At 39.5% G+C, this 20,300-nt stretch overlaps 1 protein-coding gene across 7 annotated transcripts in view; it reads right to left on the bottom strand.

Moving 5' to 3' along the window:
• FRMD5 (FERM domain containing 5) overlaps positions 1–16,834 on the bottom strand; it is a 271,287-nt gene extending 254,453 nt beyond the window's left edge. For 5 of the 7 annotated variants that reach the window (XM_033108811.1, XM_033108808.1, XM_033108807.1 and 2 more), the window contains exon 1: positions 15,721–16,833. In XM_033108811.1, coding sequence (XP_032964702.1) covers positions 15,721–15,822 — 102 coding nt within the window. In that variant the 5' untranslated portion in view covers positions 15,823–16,833. Of the gene's footprint in view, positions 1–15,720 lie in introns of all 7 variants that reach the window. The other 2 variants (XM_033108813.1, XM_033108806.1) reach the window with 2 other exon arrangements.
• Positions 16,835–20,300: the final 3,466 nt, after the last annotated feature.

Raw genomic sequence — 20,300 nt, 5'->3', positions numbered from 1 at the left:
TAACTCATGAAAGATGACTTAGTTTCCATGCACTACTTTTCAATATAAAAGCAACTTCTTTTCAAAATATTTATGATTTTAACAAATTTTGACCAGGTTTTGTATCATAATTCTTCCTTGAGCCAATATATTCTAGAATTTTAGAGTTAGGACAAAATAGTACAATGTAAAATAAAGAGCACTGGAGTGTGAGCCTACTCCAGACTAACCATATGACTCTAAGTCAATTTACTTCTCTGGGTCTGTTTTGCCCTAAAAAGAGTGAGTTCAGTAGCTTCCAAACATTTTTGTTTTTAGCAGAAGTATCTCTTTTCTAATACGTCACATGGAAATTCAATATTTTAAAAACCTGGTAAGAGAAGAACTCTTCTGGATAGGGAGTTCAGATCCCCACCCACTCAGCATGCTTCTCAGTCCCCCAAATCCCCTAGCCTCAGACACCCATGAAACATGTCTGAGGAACAGAATGTAAAAGCCAAGAATGAACCCTTTCATGTCTCTTCAAACTAAAAGTCGAGGATTTCATGAATTTTATGCTTCACATCATTAGTCATTAGAGAAATTAAAATTTCAATGAAATATCACTGTACACCTATCAGAACAGCTTTAAAAAAATAGTAATACCAAGTGTTGGTGAAGATATGGAACAATTGGAATTCTCACCATAGCCTGTGGGAATGCAAAATAGTACAGCCACTTTGGAAAAGTCTGGTAGTTTCTTACAAGGGTAAACATATGCTTATATACAAACAGCAACTCCATTTCTATGTATTTACCCAAGTAAAATGAAAACCTATGTTTATATAAAAACTTATATGTAAATATCTTTTGCAGCTTTATTCATAATTGCCAAAAATGGAAACAATTCAAATGTCTATCAACTGGTTAATGGATAAACAAATTGTGATATACCCATAAAATGGAATACTACTCCATAATGAAAAGGAACAAACTTCATGCACTAACATATATATGAATGCATCTCAAAAGCATCATGCTTACACTGAAAACCACAAAACACTGTTAAAAAAAATTAAAGATCTAAAAAAACGGAAAGACATCCTATGTTCGTGAATCAGTTTTAATATTTGTAAGAGATAGCAAGACTCTCCAAATTGATCTATAGATTCAGTACAATTCCTATCAAAATTCCACCTGGCTTTTTTGCAGATATGGAGAAGCTGATTCTAAAATTTACATCGAAATGCAATGAACTAAGAATAGCCAAAATTATCATGAAAAATAACAAAGTTGGCAGACTCTTCCCAATTTTGAAACTTACCACAATGCTAAAGTAATCCAGACAGAGCGGTACTGGTATAAACATAGACAAATAAATGGAATACATCAATGCAACAGAACTGAGTCCAGAAATAAACCCATACATTTATGGTCAATTGATCTTCAACAAAAGGGACCAAGACAATTTGATTGGGAAAGAACAGTCTTTCCAACCCATGGTGCTGGACAACTTGATAGCAACATGTAAAAGTATAAATTTGGACGCCTACCTCACAGCAAAAATTATACAAAAATTAACTCAAAGTGGACCATACACCTAATGTAAGAGCTAACACTACAAAACTCGTTAGAAAATACAGGAATAAATCTTCTTGACCTTGGGTTAGGCAGTGATTTCTTAGATATGACACCAAAAGCACAAGCCATGAAAAATAAGATTGATAAATTGAACTTCATCAAAATTAAAACCTGTGCTTCAAAAGATACTATCAAGAAAATGAAAAGACAACCCACAGAACAGGAGAAAATATTTATAAATCATCTTTAGTAGTCCCCCCTTAACCATGGTTTCACTTTTTGTGGTTTCAGTTACCCATGGTCAACCATGGTCCATGGTCAAAAATATCTGGAAAATTCCAGAAATAAAAAATTTATGTTTTAAATGGCACGCCATTCTGAATAGTGTGATGAAATCTCACTCCATCCTGCTCTGAGCTGCCTGGGATATGTATGAATCATCCTTCTGTCCAGCATATCTATGCTGTATATTCAGTACAATAAGGTATTTTGAGAGAGAGACACCACATTCACGTAAGATTTATTACAGTATATTGTTCTGATTCCTCTATTTTATTATTAGCTATTGTTAATCTCTTGCTGTGCCTAATTTATAAACTTTATCATAGGTATACGTCGGATTCCGTACTATCTATGGTTTCACGTCACGTATTCACTGGGGGCCTTGGAACGTATCCCCAGCAGACAAGGGGGGACTACTCTAGCCGATAAAGGACTTGTTCCAGAATGCATAATGAACACATACAACTCAATAACACAAAGACAAATAATCCATTTTAAAAATGGACAAAAGATACACAAATAGCTATTAGGTTGATGCAAAAGTAATTGAGGTTTAAAAGGTTAAAAATAATTGCAAAAACCGCAATTACTTTTGCACCAACCTAATAATAAGCACATGAAAAGCTGGTCAACATCTCCAATCATTAGGAAAATGAAAATCAAAACTGCAGTGAGATACTACTTCACACCCACAGAATGGCTATAATCAAAAAGACAAATAGGATTGGTGAGGACACAGAGAAATTGGAGCTCTCATGCAGCCACTTTGGAAAACTGGCAATTCCTCAAACATTAAACATCAAGTTACCACATGACCCAACAATTCCACTCCTAGGAATCTATCCAAGAGAAATAAAAATATATTTTCACCCAAAACTTGTACTCATTTTCAATTAGGGACATTTTCTATTAAATACGTAGGATTAAATAAAAGAATGCACATAAAGTATTTATCACAGAGCCCAAACACAGAAGTACTCAATAAAATTTTAAAATGGATCAATCAATACATATTACAATAAAAATATATAATATGGACATATCAAATAACTCTCTACAACACAATAATGGCACCATGTTATGATATGCATAATGTGTCAGTCAGTACATTCATTTTAATTATAATCAAGTCAGAAACATTATAAGGAGAGGAACAGAGAATCACAAAAAAAAAAGGATGCAAAAAAAAAAACTACTAAGGTATTTCTAAACCCTTAATTTGTCTTTTTATCATGCTATAATTGACTTTATTTTATTTTTCAAATGTCATATGTCAAAACTTATCTACTTATAAATAATCCTATATAATTTTGAAAGGTAACTGCACCCTAATCAAGTGAGAAACTTTCTACAGTCATTCTGAACCACAAATCCTAACTAAATATAATTAACATATTTGCTCAGGAAAACTAATCGCTTTTTAAAAACTTTTTATTATAATTAGACTTACAAGAAGTTGTAAAAATAGTATAAAGATGTCTCATATATCCTTCCCTCAGCTTCCCCCAATAGTAACATCTTATATAACTATAGTACATTATCCAAACCAAGAAACTGATGTGTAACTTGAGATATAATTCACATCATAAGACTACCATTTCAAAGTGTACAATTCAGTGGTTTTAATTATATTCCTAGAGTTGTGCATTCATCACAACCACCTTTTAAAGTCACCATAATATAACTCTGAAGACCAGAAAATCTATGTGCTCATATTTCAAATCTGTTTAGCTAAAATCAGAGGTAACTTTACATTTGCATCATTAATAGTCCTCTTTATCAGAGGTAACACTTTCATTGATGCATATCTACAATCAACCTTTACTGAGCCCTTAGGTAAGACCTTAGATACTAATCGTATAAAGATATAATCTCTGCCCTTCAACCAGTTCACAGTCTAGAGAGAGGCAGACCTGGAAGTAAATATTGACATTTCGCCGTGGTAAGTGCTATCATAAGGTGCCCCAATGCACAGCCCAGCAACACTGGGGAGGGAGTCTACTCTGGAATTAGAAGGTGATGAGAGAGGCTAATGATTGCTTCAGCAGGAAAAAATGCATATGCAGGATGATAGGAGACAAAGCTGAAAGACTGTTTATCGAGTCGGCAAGGGGAAAAGCTTAAAGGATTTTAAAAAGAGAAATGATCAGAGTTGCATTATGGAAGGATGGAAAGGTAGCACGGGCTCACTGCTCCTCCACATGAGGGGAAAACCTAGGGCATTTGGACCTCACATCTGGCCAACACAAATGGAGAGCCAGGGAAGGCAATGTAGGAGGCTCTGATGCCTGTCACCACTGAGACTACAGTAGGAAGAAGAAGACTGAATTCACTGAGATCCCTATCATACCGTGTTTCCCCGAAAATAAGACCTAGCCTGACCATCTGCTCTAATGCGTCTTTTGGAGCAAAAATTAATATAAGACCTGGCCTTATTTTAATATAAGACCGGGTATAATATAATATAATACTGGGTCTTATACAATATAATATAAGACTGGGTCTTACATTAATTTTTGCTCTAAAAGACGCATTAGAGCTGATGGTCTGGCTAGGTCTTATTTTCGGGGAAACGCGATACCTTAAAAACACCTGAGCCCTTGTGGCTTCTTGGAAGTTCCCATCTCATCCCACCTGCAAGAAGAAGCCTGACAGAATGAGGAATGGATTCAGCTTGTCATGCTCCAGTAGGACCCTGCTGGTCATTAAAATATTGAAATATTTCTCTACCAGTCGGCAAATAGCCACTGCCCTGAGAGGCTTTTCCTCTCTTCTTTGGGACTACCCCAGCCCCATCTCCCAAGATTCAGCACTAATAGTGTCTGGCCCAGCAGAAGGCCCTAGAACCAGCTTCAGTGTGCTCTAGCAGTCTTGGTCAGTGAGATATTCACTCTGATTCATTGATTGTTGAGTATTTTAAATATCACTCCCACATGGGGGCCAAGCCCAGAGAGCTCTTTTAAATTGTCAAGCCTCTACTATCACACATTTGCGACAACAAAAAATAGATCTCCAAAATCCTTTCCTTATCCCCAATCTGTTTCTCCAGATTCTGACCAAGTATTTCTGCTTATGGGTCCTCTTGTTCCATCGTGACTGTTTCTCTGATTTTGTTTTGTTGATCCCTTCAATTATTTTCAGTCTCTCTTCAGTTTCACTAAACTTCAACTGTCCAAAGTAAAGACTTTCCTGGCCATGGGCAAGAGGCCCCACCATGTCCATCCAATCTCTGGGTACCAGACCTAAAGTCTCGGTAGACATAAAGTCTCATTAGGTCTATTCATCCATTAAGAAATAATTGCAAAAAAGTACATAGAAAATTCTAAACATAGAACACTCAGTCCAGCCCCAAGTTGTCACTTTATACAGTCCAGGTGTGTACTGTCTCAAGCTCTAATTCATTAAAATATGCAACATTCTTGTGTTAAGTTATGAAATTAAAGGACACATATCACATTATGCTCTAGTGAATATTTACATACAGTATGACTGAATCTTTTTTTAACATCTCCCACCACCACCACCAAAATAAGGTGTGACAATCACACAAAGAATTTGACCATAAACAGAGGTATAACTTAGTGGTAATGGTAGTTAGAAACTGATATGAGATTATATTAAATGAGCGGCCCGAAGCGTAAATTAGCATAAAACAAATGAGATAATATGAATAGAAGAGCTACTGTATCAGAAAAAATGGTAAGAAACAAAACTGTGGCATTCAGGAAAAGAAGAGAAAGATTTTCCACTTCTGTCATTTTCTTTCAACCAGAAGCAAGGGGTATTTTATGTGAGAGATATTATTAGTAGGAATAGGCCATAATATTTTATAATGACCCACTAAAAAATTTAATTTGCAGCAAGACAACATAATATCGGTCTCTCAAAAATAATCAGATGTGCGGTGTATCCAATATTAAAAATTGGAATATGGATAATATGTGTTTTCCTTTACCATAAAGATTAGAAAATAATTCTTAGATGTTTCTTCTGTACTGTGGCTATTCATTTAAATAAACCTATCTAAATTAGCCAAGGTGTATTTAAAAATAAGCAATGAGACTGTGATTTTTCTGTCAGCTGTGCTGCTTATGAAATCTGACATTGCAACAGTTGGTTAAGGATCTTATGTCCTGCAGCTACATGAAAGAAATCCCCATTCACATTTTTAAAACCTATTTCATGTGTATTGGAATCTAACGCTGGGCACAGATTAAAGAAGTTGCATTGTAGTACTAGAACTACCTTATGTTTTCATCAGATTTTTCTCTCTCAGCCAAATTTCTTGAGTGGTTCCCAAAAATGCTGATGGGATATTCTACTGTACTGATGAGTGTGTGAAACTGCAGCCTTGAAACAACATCCCAGACATTACTGCCTGTCCATGGAGTCTTCTGACCCACAAACCTCCAATTCCATAGTAACTGGGGGTGGGGTGGGGGGGCTTTTAGATTTTTCCAGAGGTGAAAATCTGAAAGATGGCAGGCTGTATGTCTTCTCCAGCCTTGACTGCCCCTGGAAATAATTGAGATCCTTAGGTAAAGTGATTAATTCTGTTTCCCTGTGTTGTGATCAACGTTATCTGCTTGGCTCATGTCTGACAAAATAAGAATCTTAGTGGCACCTCCTGCCTCAAGTTTTTGGAATACTGTAGGATTCCTACCTAAAGCCAACTCTTCCACTTAGGTATCCTCAAAATAAGTCTAGGGCCCAGACTACAGGCCCTTGAGTTAAATTAGACTACAGAGAAAGAAGGCTCTGCACCTGCCTGGAGGCGAAGGATAATTTTCCTAACTATGGAATGCCTATGTGGAGTACCAGGCTATGAGGGTTCACAATGATTTGGCTTTTTTCCTACTACAAGTTCAGTGAAAGTGGCCAGACATTTGAGTGTGCCCTGGGGCATGCTGTTTTGATGTACCACTATTTCTTTCAGGTCTTGGGCCTGTGAGTCTTTGCTAATTTATTTGGCTCCCATAGTACCACTTCACAGCAAGCCTCCTTAATCTCTCCAACAAAGTAGAGAGCCTGAATTGTCAGTCATTCCCCTATTCATCAGTCTTTAGACTACCCCTTCTTTTTCTCCTTTTCCAGAGCAAAATAACCTATTAGCATTGGAATTCTGCCAAACATTGATTGCCCAAATGCCAAACAGTGCTTTCTTGGAGGCTCCCATCCCCAAAGCTCTAGTCTGGCATTGTGTTGAGGGCTAAAAGTGCACCCTGTGTAGGGCTGGGAACTTGGGAGCTGGCAGGCCTGGGCTCACTGGGGAATCCAAAGAAGCACTCCTCCGTCCTCTAGAAAAGCTATTTTTGGTGGCCACTTAGGTTTGGGAACAGAGATGCTGAACTGCGCCTTTTAGGGCTCCACAGGTCACATTTCTTAACTGTTAATGCACAGTTTAGTTGGCACTGTATCAGTCAAAGGATTTTCAAACATCAGCTAAACGTTAGAATTTGATATCCTCTTTTTTTGGTCAGATAAGTAAACTGATACCAGAGATGAGGTCTCTTGGAAATAAAATTCACATGTTGTTGCTGCAGTCACAGAATTAAGATTGATGTCTGAATCTACCTGTTCTTTATATGGTGCTCTGTAAAGAATCTTAATGTGTGTTACACAGTTTTAGAATTAGAGTTAATTAAACGTCCGCTTTATGCTCTTAGTATTAGTTTAGACTTACTCCTCTGAACATGAGAATGATTGAAATTTGCTGACAGTCGTTTTACCTGGGCAAGTAGATTTCTGTAGTTTGACTCAACTGCACAAGAGTAAGTCAGATAAACAATAATAAAGACTAAACATATTTGGTTTTACATTCTTAGTTTTTCTACCTAAAAGTAGCCTGCTATTACCTCAGCCTGGAATGCCCTTTATCCATCCCCCACAGCCCACTTTCTGCTTTTGGCTCTCTCATGACCTAGTTCAAATCTCACTTCCTTTGAGAAATATTCGTTAATTTTGAGTCCCCCACATTTGTATCACCACAGCATATCACCTTGTCTTAGCCCTAATTCTAGGTTGTTCTGTAGTTTGCTATCTACGTGTTTGCAATCCCTCAGCCAATGTGGGTCTTTACTCTTCCAGTGCTTTAAGTTGTGAAGATTTCCTTGAAAAACAATTCACAAATATAAAATAATCACATTGTTTTTTAGGTCAAGGAAGACAAAAAAAAAACAAAGTAACCAATAAATATAAGGGCACCGAACTGGAATTATGACCCACTGTAGAATCTGTAGAACCCTGTCCATTTGAAGGTAGGTATGCATATCTGCAGATAACCTAACTTTTACCTTACAAGTGTAGAGATTCAGTTAAGGCTATTGTGAAGAAAATCAAAAGTTAGAAATGTGAGATTGATTCTGGGCTTCTCTTTCTCCCTCACCTTTTCTATCCAGTCAATCAACAAGGTTCATCATTTTACCTACTAAATATCTGTATAACCCAGTAGTAGTGATTCTCAAACCTTAGCACTCATAAGACTCACCTGACATGCTTGTTAAAACAGATTGCTCCATCCTCCAAGTTTTTGATTCACTAAGTCTGCAGTGTGGCCAAGAATTTGAATTTCTAACAAGTACCCAGGTGAAACTGAACCATACTTTGAGAACCACTGCTTTAACCCATCTCCTACTCTATTCTCCTTGCTTTTAACAAGGTTCAGTTTCTACAAAAGGAAAAGAAACCCCTGAGGTATGACACAGTAAGATGACTCTAATCAGGCATGTTAGCTAGGTTTGGTCCTCATCTTGAATGGTTTCCCTTGGTGGACAGTGGTTGTCTGAGGTTTCGAAATGATCCTTAACATATAGGAATGCATCCGAAAGCATTTCTGGAGTGGTCTAGAGTGTCTCTAAATATGGACCAGCAGATGAGGTCATCGTTATGCTGGGAGTCAGAAGTAGAGGAGGGGAATGAAGGCTATAATCACTATCAAAGGGGTGTTTTCTGTAGACAAGTGAATGGAGCTATTGTACACAAACTCAGTGGTTGCCAAGCATGTGGCCTAATTATTTTGCCTGTATGAGCATGGCACGGAAGGATCTCCTTAGAGGGCTGATTCACACAAGTTGTGTTTAGTTTGACGTTAGCAAGCATAAGCCTGGAGAATTTGAACCTAAGAGTGTTTACAAGTTCCTGCCTTCCAAATCTAGGATGTGATACAATTAAGTTGGAAAGACCATATAAAAACTAAAACACCATCCTTAAAAATAGTACACCAATTACAACTGGTGAAAGACCAATGCAAGGTCCCTATCTTATTCAAAGTATTGACAATATATGTGGGGACCTTGGGAGGTAAGAGTTCCATAATTTAAAAAGGTGAAAGATTCATATGATCTGAAGAGAAACCAGAATATAGGAGGTCCATAATTTAAATCTAGGGGTTGGCCTCCCAGAGAAACTGCTCTCCCTAATCTATCTTTGGCTCTATCTATATTTAAAATGTTTGTAAAAGTTCATAAAGTTGTATTGGTGACCAGGGTCTAGAATATTAAAGGAATGGAAGACTCAGCTAGGATGGACACATGACAAGGTGTTTTGCTAGCTTAGGGGAAACAACATTCATTCTGCAAGACAGCGCTGGAGGTGTTTTAGTACTCTTCAAATTCTCAGCAGCATGAGAAAACCATTAAGGTGGCTGGCCTGAGCCCCAAGGGTCAAAGGCTAGGAAACAGAGGGGCAAGAACTGCCACCTGGCCTCCAGGAGAGCAGCACCCTCCTCCCTGAGCACCCTGTAGATTAGATAGAGGAGCTGTAAGGTTGCTGCCAATCCTGCATGATATTCACATTTGTTGTACAAGCTCTGGTGAGGCACAACTGAGGAAAAGTGACCCCCCAAGAGACTAGTCCATGAAACAGCGTCTGCAGAGTCAAACAGAATATTACAGATGAGGCTATGGGAGAGCAGATGAAGTCAGCTTAAAATAGATATAACTAGAAACAGGTTGGGAAGCATGGCTCACTTCCTGTTGGGGCAAAAGGTTAGAAAATAAGGCTGTGGGGAGATCGTTTTTAGATGTAATGTCTTAATTCTGCCAGACCTCTAACGCTCTACGAAGCACTGCACTGCACAATATTCATTTGACCTAAGCCTTCTAAACCTGCAAAGATGAGGGGAAAGGGCGCACCCGAAAGGCTTGAAATCCTAAGACACAAACCAAAATATCATAGGAGCTATAGACTGGAGCTCTACTAATTCAACAAGGGATAACTGCTGTTCGAAAAGATAAATCACAGTCCGGGCAATAAATGCCCCTCTAAAGCCAAAGACTTGGTAGGACAGCAAAGCAAGGTAGAAGGAAAGCAAACCTGAACTCTTGAAATTTAAAGAATACTTCCAATGAAGAATCCAGTCATCCAGCCTTGGATTTTACAATTTCATTGAGATTTCTCAGAAATCATTTTAAGAGAACCTACAGCTTAAGTAAAACATTTCTCAGTTCTATTTTTGATTTCCATAGAATAAGGCACCATGTAAGTAGAGTATATTGCTGTTTAAATGTCCCTTATTATTTTTAATGATATCAGAAAGTTATCAGAGGCTGTAAAGGCTCCATAAAATAGCACATTTACGTACTGTATTTCTCACCAGGGAGAGGGGTTGCAAAGCAAACGGTTTGGAAATGGGTGGGTTTGAACTATAAAAGCGCTATACAGTTGTTAGAAAATGTTTGTTTTCAGGCATAAGAAATTTTAGTGTTGAAGTTAACAGCAATCATGCAGCACAAACAAATCAGAACACATATTTATTGAACTATATAACTACGTAAAGCACTGAACTAGGTACTATAATTCTTAGGGCTTAAGATTTATAGCTTTCTCTTACTCTTCTATAAATTCTAAAGTATAATCTACCAGAAAATAAAGTTCTTAAAATAATCCAAAATATTTTAATATAGTAATTACTATATCATTGGTAAATTGCTTCTGAAATTAATATCTTGCTTCTTCTTATTTGGGGGTTACACATTTTAATACCTATACATAAACCACTATAAACGTGTAATAAAAAGGACTACTTCTTGTCTTTAAGTTGTCTGATTTTAGCAAACATCTTTTTTTTTTTTTAAGTGTGATATCAATGATATCACAGACATGATAAACAAGTCTCTGGACAATGTAACAAACAGAAGACTCAAAAACCAAGTGCTCGTTTATTTTCCACTATGTTGAATTGCCACATCTAGCATATTCATGCCAAGCGTTTAATAGGATGCAAATTCATACAAATACCCTTGAGTGAAATCTACTGTGGTGCCTGCTTTATAGGTTTCTCTTGGATGCCGCTGACACTTCCTTAAACGGCTTTTTCAAACAGAAAAAGAATGAGAATAAAAATATACATCTAGAATTTACCTTCTTCTGTACTAAAAAGGCTGATTTGCATTCATTTTATATAATAAATGTTTTATTAGACACAATAAGAAACAGAATACAAATGCTGTTAGGATTCTAGGCTAATTTTGGAACTATCTTAGTTTCAAGAATTAGCCTAATTGACTTGTTATTGTAACAGATCCTGAGAGAGCATAATTACTTTTTAAAATAAAGGTTTTTTTTAAAAAACACAATATTCATGAAAATACAACAGTTTTGTTTTTCTCTGAATAAAATTATTCTAATTCTCTAACAACATCCCTTTTGCATTAATAAAACCAAGGATTCCACTTAGCAAATATGAAGAAGTAGTTCTTAGAAAAGACAAATCATAGTCCAGGCCATAAATGTCCCTGTAAAGTCAAAGACTTGGTAGGACAGAAGGAAAGCAAACCTGAACTCTTGAACTTTAAAGAATAGTTCCAATGAAGAATCCAGTCATCCCAGCCTTGGATTTTACAATTTCACTGAGATTCATCGGAAATCATTTTAAAGAAACTTACAGGTTAAGTAAAACATTTCTCAATTCCACTTTTCATTTGCATAGAATAAGGCACTTATATTACTCTGTTTAAATGTTCCTTGTTATTTGTAATGATATTTCCAAATAATTTTCTCTTTACTATGAAATAAGTATTAATATTCCCATTTTATAGATGAGGAAATTAAGGTAAGACAGGTAAAGTGACTCAGGGAGTCAGAATGGATAGAGGGAACAAAGACAGGACTTAGAGACAGAAGAACCAGGGTTTAAATATAACACAGCCACCTGCTAGCCTTGAGCAAGTCCCTACATCTGGGCCTTGCACTTGTAAAATGAGGATAATACTACCATCTAACTCTCAAACAGTTGATGTAAGGCACAGGCAAAGCACCTAGCAGAAAGCCTAGTTCATAGTTAGCCATTCAACAAACATCAGCTCTCCCACCAATCCACAATTCCATGGTACAATGCGTATAATGCTGTTGTGAGGTAAATGAGATAATGTAACACAGGTAGAGTGCCAGCAAGTACATGCCGAATACACGTTCTCTCCCCTAATATTCCCTCCCTTATCCTAGGTCCCACAGTTGCCCAGTGGCTGAGCCACAATCAAATTCAAACCTTAGTTCTACTATAGAACTGCTCAGTGCACACACAGTTTATGATACCCTATGTAACTGCAAAAGCTAATTTAACCTAGCTGTTTAATCAGATGTTATTTTAATATGTTCCCAGCAAAATCAAATTCATTTCTAGGGTAGCTTTACTTTTCAGTGATCACAAAAGTGATTAATATTTCTGACTTGAAAATATGTATTTTTCAATACATATTTCTACTGGCATTTCTGCAATATGTATTCTTAATATTTTATAAACTATTATAACTCAAAAGATAGTTAAAAATCTATTCCTTAGGATATCATATGCTTAAGTATTTACATGACTCCATTTGATATACTGAATTCAAAATATTCAGTAGCCTTTTCATTTTTCCTATTTTCTCCCTAATAAAATAACAAAGGTAGTAAATGTCGTAAGTAAATATAGATATGCATAAATGAAACAGATGTGTGAAAAATACGGACCAGATCTGCATTTATGAGACAATGACCTTCAAAACTGGCAGGGAGCTGTTAACAATGTTCTTCACAGGGGAAGCAATTATACTACAACCCTCCTATGTATATGTACTTTCATTTCTCGAGGTCTACAAATAAATTTGCATATCAGAAAGAATAAAAGAATAGTCTGGTAACTGTGGCAACCTTCACTGAGAGGGCATAAGGCATTTTCATCACCTTAATCATCACATCCTAAATGCCAGATCAGTGTAACTGATGCAATATGAAAGGCTAGGCCAATTCTTTGACAGAATTTCCTACAACTGAAATTTACCAAATGTGGCTATTAGGACTCTAACCCAGTGATACATTTCTGATTCTGTAATACCCTAAGTGGTCCCTAATTAACTCAAGAAGCACTGAAATCTTTCTAAAATAGATACCTTATTTAAACAAAAACATGGCATACAACACTTTAAAGAAAAAGTTCAAATTATTACCAAAATTTAAAAAAAATATACAGTACTGCAATTCCTAAGATGTTGGAAATGTCGCTTTTAACCTATTGAGTAGCTCAGTTTCTTCCAATATTGATTTAAAGCCCCGTCCCCAGTATCTGACAAATAAGCATGCGCCTGCGCGCACACACAGACAGAAATATACAAGGAGAAAAGTTGGTAAGAGAAACTCAATCTCCAATGCTCAAACAAGCCATATGCACAAATTACTGATTTCACACAAGATAATGTCTTTTCTTACATTTCCTCACATGGGTAAAAACAAAAGTAATTCACAATAGTGGTGCCCCAAAATGACAATATTCCATATACCTTAGAATTCTAGTGTTTAGATTTCAGGCTAGAATCCCAATGCACAATCATTAACATGTCTAGACAGTAGACACTTACTACAGTATGGTCATGTTACACCAAGCTAAATTATTTAATTTTATTTTTAATTTTTCTAAATTCTTATAACATTAAATTGTAATAATGTAAAAAAAAGACCATCAGGGGAAAAAACACAACCATAGTAGATACAGCAAGCATAAATCCAGTAAGTCCTGGTTAACTTAAAAATATTTTGTAATGGTAATAATAAAAACTACCCATAACTATAACAGCAATCAACCAACCTTAAAGGTTCCACTAAGTGGGCAAAATAACCAGTTACCTTATTGTGATACATTAAAACCACAAGGTTATTACTGGTGGAGTAGTGATGTGAATTGTTTCATTTGTACTCTACATCTTGTCAAAAGTTAATGACCCACCCTGGAAATTTTATGTCACCATATGTATACTCCAAAAGTAGTTTACATCTCATGAAGTCTAAATCTCACACTGCCCTTGATACAATATTGTGTAAATGCTTTAAATTTTAAAACAAAGGGATAAACTTTAATACTTTAAAAGCTCTAGACAATGTATTCGAATGAAAATGTCAACTGTGTTTTCTCCTCCAACATTAAAAAAAAAACTGTATATGACACAAAGATACAAAAGAAACAAAAAGTAGTATACCACTTTTTCAGTAAGGAAATAATACATAACATCTCTATCATATTCAACTACAAAAATCCTTTCACTTGATGGCTAGCATCTTTACGACTGCTTAATCTGTATTTAAACGGCCTTAAAAAGAGATTTTTGTTCTCTTTCTCTACCCTCATGGATCTTTGGCAGCAGTCAGCACTTATGTCCATAGCTGGTTTGGGTGGGGGTGGGGGGGTGGTAGAAAAGGGAAAGCGGAGAGAAGACTGAACTGAGCACCGAGTCAGCAGAGAGCAGCTGCTCCCATACAATATCCAGCGTCTTTCTCACACACCGCTATTTTCCGCTATTGAGCACTGTCAGCAAAAAACAAATAGGGGGGTGGGGGGAGGCAGGGAGACAAAGAGAGTAGGACCCAGGCCGACAGTTTTTGTCTGCCACATCTGAGGCGAGAGGCCCTCTCTGGTTTCTTGGTGCTAATAGGGATCAGGTGAGACCCCTCCGGGTCCAACTCAATTTGCTTCTCCAGAAAGAGCAGTTTCTGGCAGTGAGCGCAGGATCCTTCCCGCAGCTGAACTAAACACCGGAGCTCTATCAATGTTTTCTATCTCTGACTTTAGAAAGGAGGAAAGAGGGTTGGGACTGCATTCCTGGGAAAGACTACTACTGACTTGCCACACAGCAGTAGTGAAGGGACATAAGCCAGAGGTTGTAAAAATCCCTTCAAAAATACCAGAAACGCTGTGCAGCATTATCGTATTGTTGGCGTTTTAAGTCACAGATTGTTTCTCGCCACTGTCAACCCTCAAATCGCTGGGACTTGTTGCTAAATCTTCACCTCACGCCCCCTCCCCCCCCGAATTGCCCAATAGAATAAGATTTGGGAAGCGAACAGAGGGAGGGGGGCCTAAATTTGTAAAGCCCAGAGGGGTGGCTGGGCTCCCTTCAATAGGCCACTCTGCATGGACTGCGCGTTCAGTTCTACCTTCGGAGAGCTCTGACTCACAAATGCTGGGGGGTGCGGGGGATTATGACATACACCATTATCATCCCAACCAAAGAGATAAGAAAAGCCTGCTAGCGGACCTTGCCGGGCCGAGCAGCCAAAGCCTGCGCCCCGCGACGGGGCGGCCGGGGAAAGAGCTTCCAGCCCTGCCCACCTCTCCCCGGACGCTCGCCGAAGGTACCACCCACCCGGGCGGACTCCAGGAGCCAGGATGGAGCGCCCTCACCTTGGAGAGAGCAGGGAAGGAGTTGGGGGTCCGGGACACAGGGACTCACCCCGCAGCGGCGCCAAGCGCCCTGTGCCCGGCCCCGGACAGGGTCTCTGGTGAAGGCGCCCTGTACCGGGGCCGTCCTCCGCAGCCAGCGGCGGACAAAGCGCTGGGGTGTGGGGCGACCCCCGGGCGGCGGCCGCGGACCAAGTTGGCCCGACTAGGAGGACAAGGGGGTCCCGCGGGCGGGTTGGCGCGGCACTGACCTGGATGGTGCAGGTGTACTCGCTGTCGTCCAGCAGCCGCACAGTGCAGCTGTACTCGCGCTCCAGGCTCCTGCTGCTGCCGCTCATCAACCTGCTCAGCATCTTCCCGCCCGCCCGCCCCCGGGAGACGCGGCGGCTCTGCGGACCCTGGACCAGGCGCCCCTCAACCCGGCAGCTCCGCGCCGACCCCGGGCACCTGCACCATCACCCCAGCCGGGTCGCCGCCGCTGACTCCTGCTGGCCCCGCTCCTCCTTCTCCTCCTCCTTCCCCGTCACCGCCTCCCCCAACCCAGAGCAAGCGCCGCGCTCTCTCTCTTCAATGCCCCAATGCTGGTGCCCAGCTCGTGGGGCGGGGCCTCGGCCGGAGGGGGCCCAATGGGGGTCAGCGCGGCGGAACCGAGTGACAGACGGTACAGCCAATCGAAATAGCGCACTGGGATGACCGACAAGTTGAAAAAGCAATCACGGGAAAGCAATCAAACCGAGCCAAATCGGACCAGCCCTCTGGCGTCCTAAACGAGGGGCTCTTCTGCTCCCTGCGGTTCCTACAAATGCTATTTCCCGTCCCCCGAGCCAGGTGTAAACGCCCGGCTGGATTGGCGCCTGCTGTTTGGAATATATTAGGGATCTGTTTTAGAGATTAAATTCTACACTCTGCAACGCCGCGGTTCCCGCCCTCTCAGGAGCCGGGGCGGTGCGAGATCACAATCCCTGCACCTGCAGAATGCAGGCTCTGGTTTAGGCGGCTGCCCCCACCTGCGCTCTACCCCAGGTCGGGCCCGACAGCCTCTCTGCTCTAGCCCTCTTATTTTGGAGAACATCTGTTTTACAGGAGCTACTTAAGAAAAAGCTGCAGAATTCGCAGAGGTTCTTAAGCACCCGAGTTTAACCCCTAGAAAATCCTCCACTCCAACACCCTTTGCCTCCTTTTATTTTCAGAAGACAAAAGGAAGAGACTGAGGCATGCTCCTTCAGCCGGTATGGAGCAGAGGAAGCTATGGATCATTTCCTTGCACCTTTAGAACTAGAATTATGTCTTCAGACTTCATCAACAAAATACAAAGAAAAAAATTGTTTCCTGTCCTCTGTGCCCCCACGTCTAAAAACCTCATGTTTTTTAGGAAATTTGATGGAAGGAAATGTTATAAAAGAATCTTTATCAACACAGAACAGTAATGTTTTAATAAATACATTAACTGAAAAATAATGAAATCTGCATAATTTCCTATTATTTTCATAATTTACTCTGTACTTACTTATTTACGCACGTAAAAATGAAAGCCTGGGGGCAGCCGATTAGCTTAATTGGTTAGAGCACAGGTGCTCTTAACAACAATGTTGCGGTTTGATACCCACGTGGGCCGCTGTGAGCTGCGCTCTCCACAGCTAGATTGAAACAACTACTTGACTTCGAGCTGATGGGTCCTGCAAAAACACACTTAAAATAAATAAAAGTTTAAAAAAAAGGAAATGAAATGAAACCCTATATTAACCTAGAAAAACATCCGACCTTTAAAGTGTGCTTCTTCGCTAGTGTCTTTGGATTTCAGTATTTCTCCCAATTTATGTGCTTAGAACCAACCCCCACTTTCAGTTATCACCTAAGTAACCTGATTGCTCTCCTTATAAACTGCATTCTCTCTGTGGCATTCAATAGCTATAAGAGGAGGTTCCTCTAGTCAACGCAATCCTGGAGGAGTTAGTTAAGAAACTAGAACCAGTGAGTCAAGTAGTCTAACCATAAAACCAGGTGTGCGCTGAGCTACTCTATAGCTCCAGCAGGTAGCCTGGTGGCTGCAACATAATAGGTGTTCAATAAAGGTTTGTTAAGTGATGTAAATGGAATTTATAATTAATTTCAGGAAGGTCTTGAAGACAAGTGAAATTATTAATATGCCGAAGTGATATTCTGTAATGCTCAACTTTGTTTTGTAGATGAAAGAAGATAATGGAAGACCTCAGACAGGCAGAACTTTTGTTGAAAGAAAAGTTGTGATTTGTTTCAGAATCTACAAGAGCAAGGAAAAAATATCCCAGAAGCTAGAAGAAGACCTGAAATGTGATGGTAGGGATGTGTCTCTAACAGGTTATGTAAATAAGCAGCTGTTAGAATAAAAAGGCAAAGCACCGTAAATCCAGAGAAGCTCTAAGGAACTGAATGCAGTCTATTTTTCAAAGTAGGACTATAGATGAAATGAACAGGGATGAAATTGTAGCTTCTGTATACGAATGCTTAGCCTAAGAAAATCATGCTTTAGATGCTCACCTCATTGAAAGACCAGTTAGATATTCATCTATGCTTACCCATATCCATAAAAAGCTTCCAACTCTCCCCTACTCTCTGATACAGAACATTTTGTTAAGAAAACAGAGGATGGACAAATAATAGAAGAAAAGCAAGAATCAATCAGTGTTTGGTTAGATGTATGCCTCTATAAGGCTCAAGAGCAGAAGCCTTCAGGGAAATAAAAAGAAAAGGCTCATATAAAATCAAACTGAGGAATACTTTGTTTACCTGTGTTTCTCTATGGAGTAGGGGGCCCAGGATAGAAAGAGTTTGTTCAGTAAAAGCCCTCATGTACCCTTGAGAATCAGATTGTCATAGCTTTAATGAGTTTTTTTAGTATAAAAGAGGCCATATTTAAAATAAAACTCCCAACTACAATGGCTCTGAGTCCCACCTTCCAATTTATCAAGATGTCAGTCCTCTTTAGCGTTTCCCTCTTGTCTCTACTACCGTGGAGTCCCCAGGGGAGGTACTGTCACCCACATATGCCTGAAATAACTAAACTACTCCTGCCTCTGCTTCAGATGTCCCATACCCTGATGTTTTGGGACATTGAGCTCTCTCCAGCCAGTGCAACCTTCAGCATCGCCTTGGGATTTGGCAGGAAGGGGCTCTGCCTCTCTTCACCAGATTACAAAGGCCCTTCTCCTCAAAGTCTCCTCACAGCACAGCTAAGGCCACTGTTTTGTATAACAATATTAGAAAGGAAAAATAATCCCGAGTAACCTGCGGTATGACATGGCTCTGAAAGGCCTTGTGGACTACATACAGGCCTGCCTTACTGTCGATTTCCAGCCTGGGTCCATATGGCTGAAGATAGTTCTCCTCTCCATCAAGAGAGGAGCCTGACCATGTCTTGGGCTGGTGAAGCTGAGAAGAAAACAACTCTCCTCAACCAGTATAAGGTCCACTTTCAACATCCCATTTTCTGTGCCACGTGCTGCCTCTTTCTAGGAAGGCCAACCATGGGAATATCTACTCCTTTAAAGGAAACCCCACACTCCATCCCAATGGGTGTGATATTGACCTCTGACCCAACTGGGCTACCCCTTAGGACATCAGCATATTTCTCACAAAGATTGAGTTATTCAGTCTTTACGTACAGATCCAGGTAGAGCCTCACCAAAGCCAGTCCAGTCCCTTTGCATAATTACTTCTCTGATAAACAGTGAGGATCATGCCTATCCTTGCTTTCCTGTATTCTTTAAATTGCAGCTTCCATTCTCCAAAGAGCAAGAACTCAAACAAAGACATTCATGTCTCCACAGAAACAATATATTGACACATATATTGTCTAAATCTGCAGAGAGGAGAAACAGTCTGTTCTCTTCTGCATCAATGTCTGCAAAGGCAGTGCTGCTGCTCCACACAAAGATTTGCATATCCAAATAGAGCACTCTGTCTCTCAGTCTAAAGCAGCTACATTCAGGTTAATGGGTACTTTATAGTTTTCCAAGAATAATACATGTATACTTACTTCAATATGAGTGGTTAAACAATTCCCGTAGTTTTCCCAGAGCAATCTACTTCTGAAGAAAGGTTTGTCTTCTCTTGGATCAGGACAGAACACCACCTACAGTTTAAGAGACAGCTTGCCTTCTACCAACCCTTAGGATTTTCAGTTTAGCCCCCATTATACTTAGAAGTATTTTTTATGTGGAAATATAAGCAGTGCGTGTGCTTTTTTTATACCAAACTACAAACATTTATTGAGCATTTACTATATGTTAGGCACATACTCTGTGACAGCTTTCTAGAATACATTAAGACATAGCCCAAAGAATAGGGGAAAAGGAAATGTACAAACCAAGAAGTTTGTACGTTGAATCTAGGAGAGAGTGTTAAATGTGTGTACAATTAGCAATAATACAAGACATGGAGCATGAGCAAGGTGCTGTAGAAGAACAAACGGTATAATTATTTAAACATGGGAGACAGTAAGGCCTTACAGGGAAGGCATTTGAGTTGGGCCCTAAGGAATGGAGTAGTATCATGATGGGTGCAGACAGTTGGAGACAGATATGAAGTGAAGAGTGACGTTTTAAGTAGAGGAAATAACATGAGCAAAAACACAGAAGCACAAATGTATATAGCACGTTCCAGAAATTGCAAGTATTCCTGTATGGATAGCATATGGGTGCATTGGCAGAAGAGATGAACTGAGGCCAGATCATATAGGACCTTTAATGCCATGCTTAGGAATGTGGGCTCTGTTGTATAGACATTGGGGGGTGGGCATACGACGTTTCAAAGCAGAGAAGTGATAGGATGGATCTGTTTGGAAACATCATTT

This window comes from Rhinolophus ferrumequinum, chromosome 6, assembly GCF_004115265.2.
Source record: "Rhinolophus ferrumequinum isolate MPI-CBG mRhiFer1 chromosome 6, mRhiFer1_v1.p, whole genome shotgun sequence".
In the NCBI taxonomy this organism is placed as follows: Eukaryota; Metazoa; Chordata; class Mammalia; order Chiroptera; family Rhinolophidae; genus Rhinolophus; species Rhinolophus ferrumequinum.
Note: the sequence above shows the minus strand (reverse complement) of the source record. Positions and strands in the feature narration are given on the sequence as shown.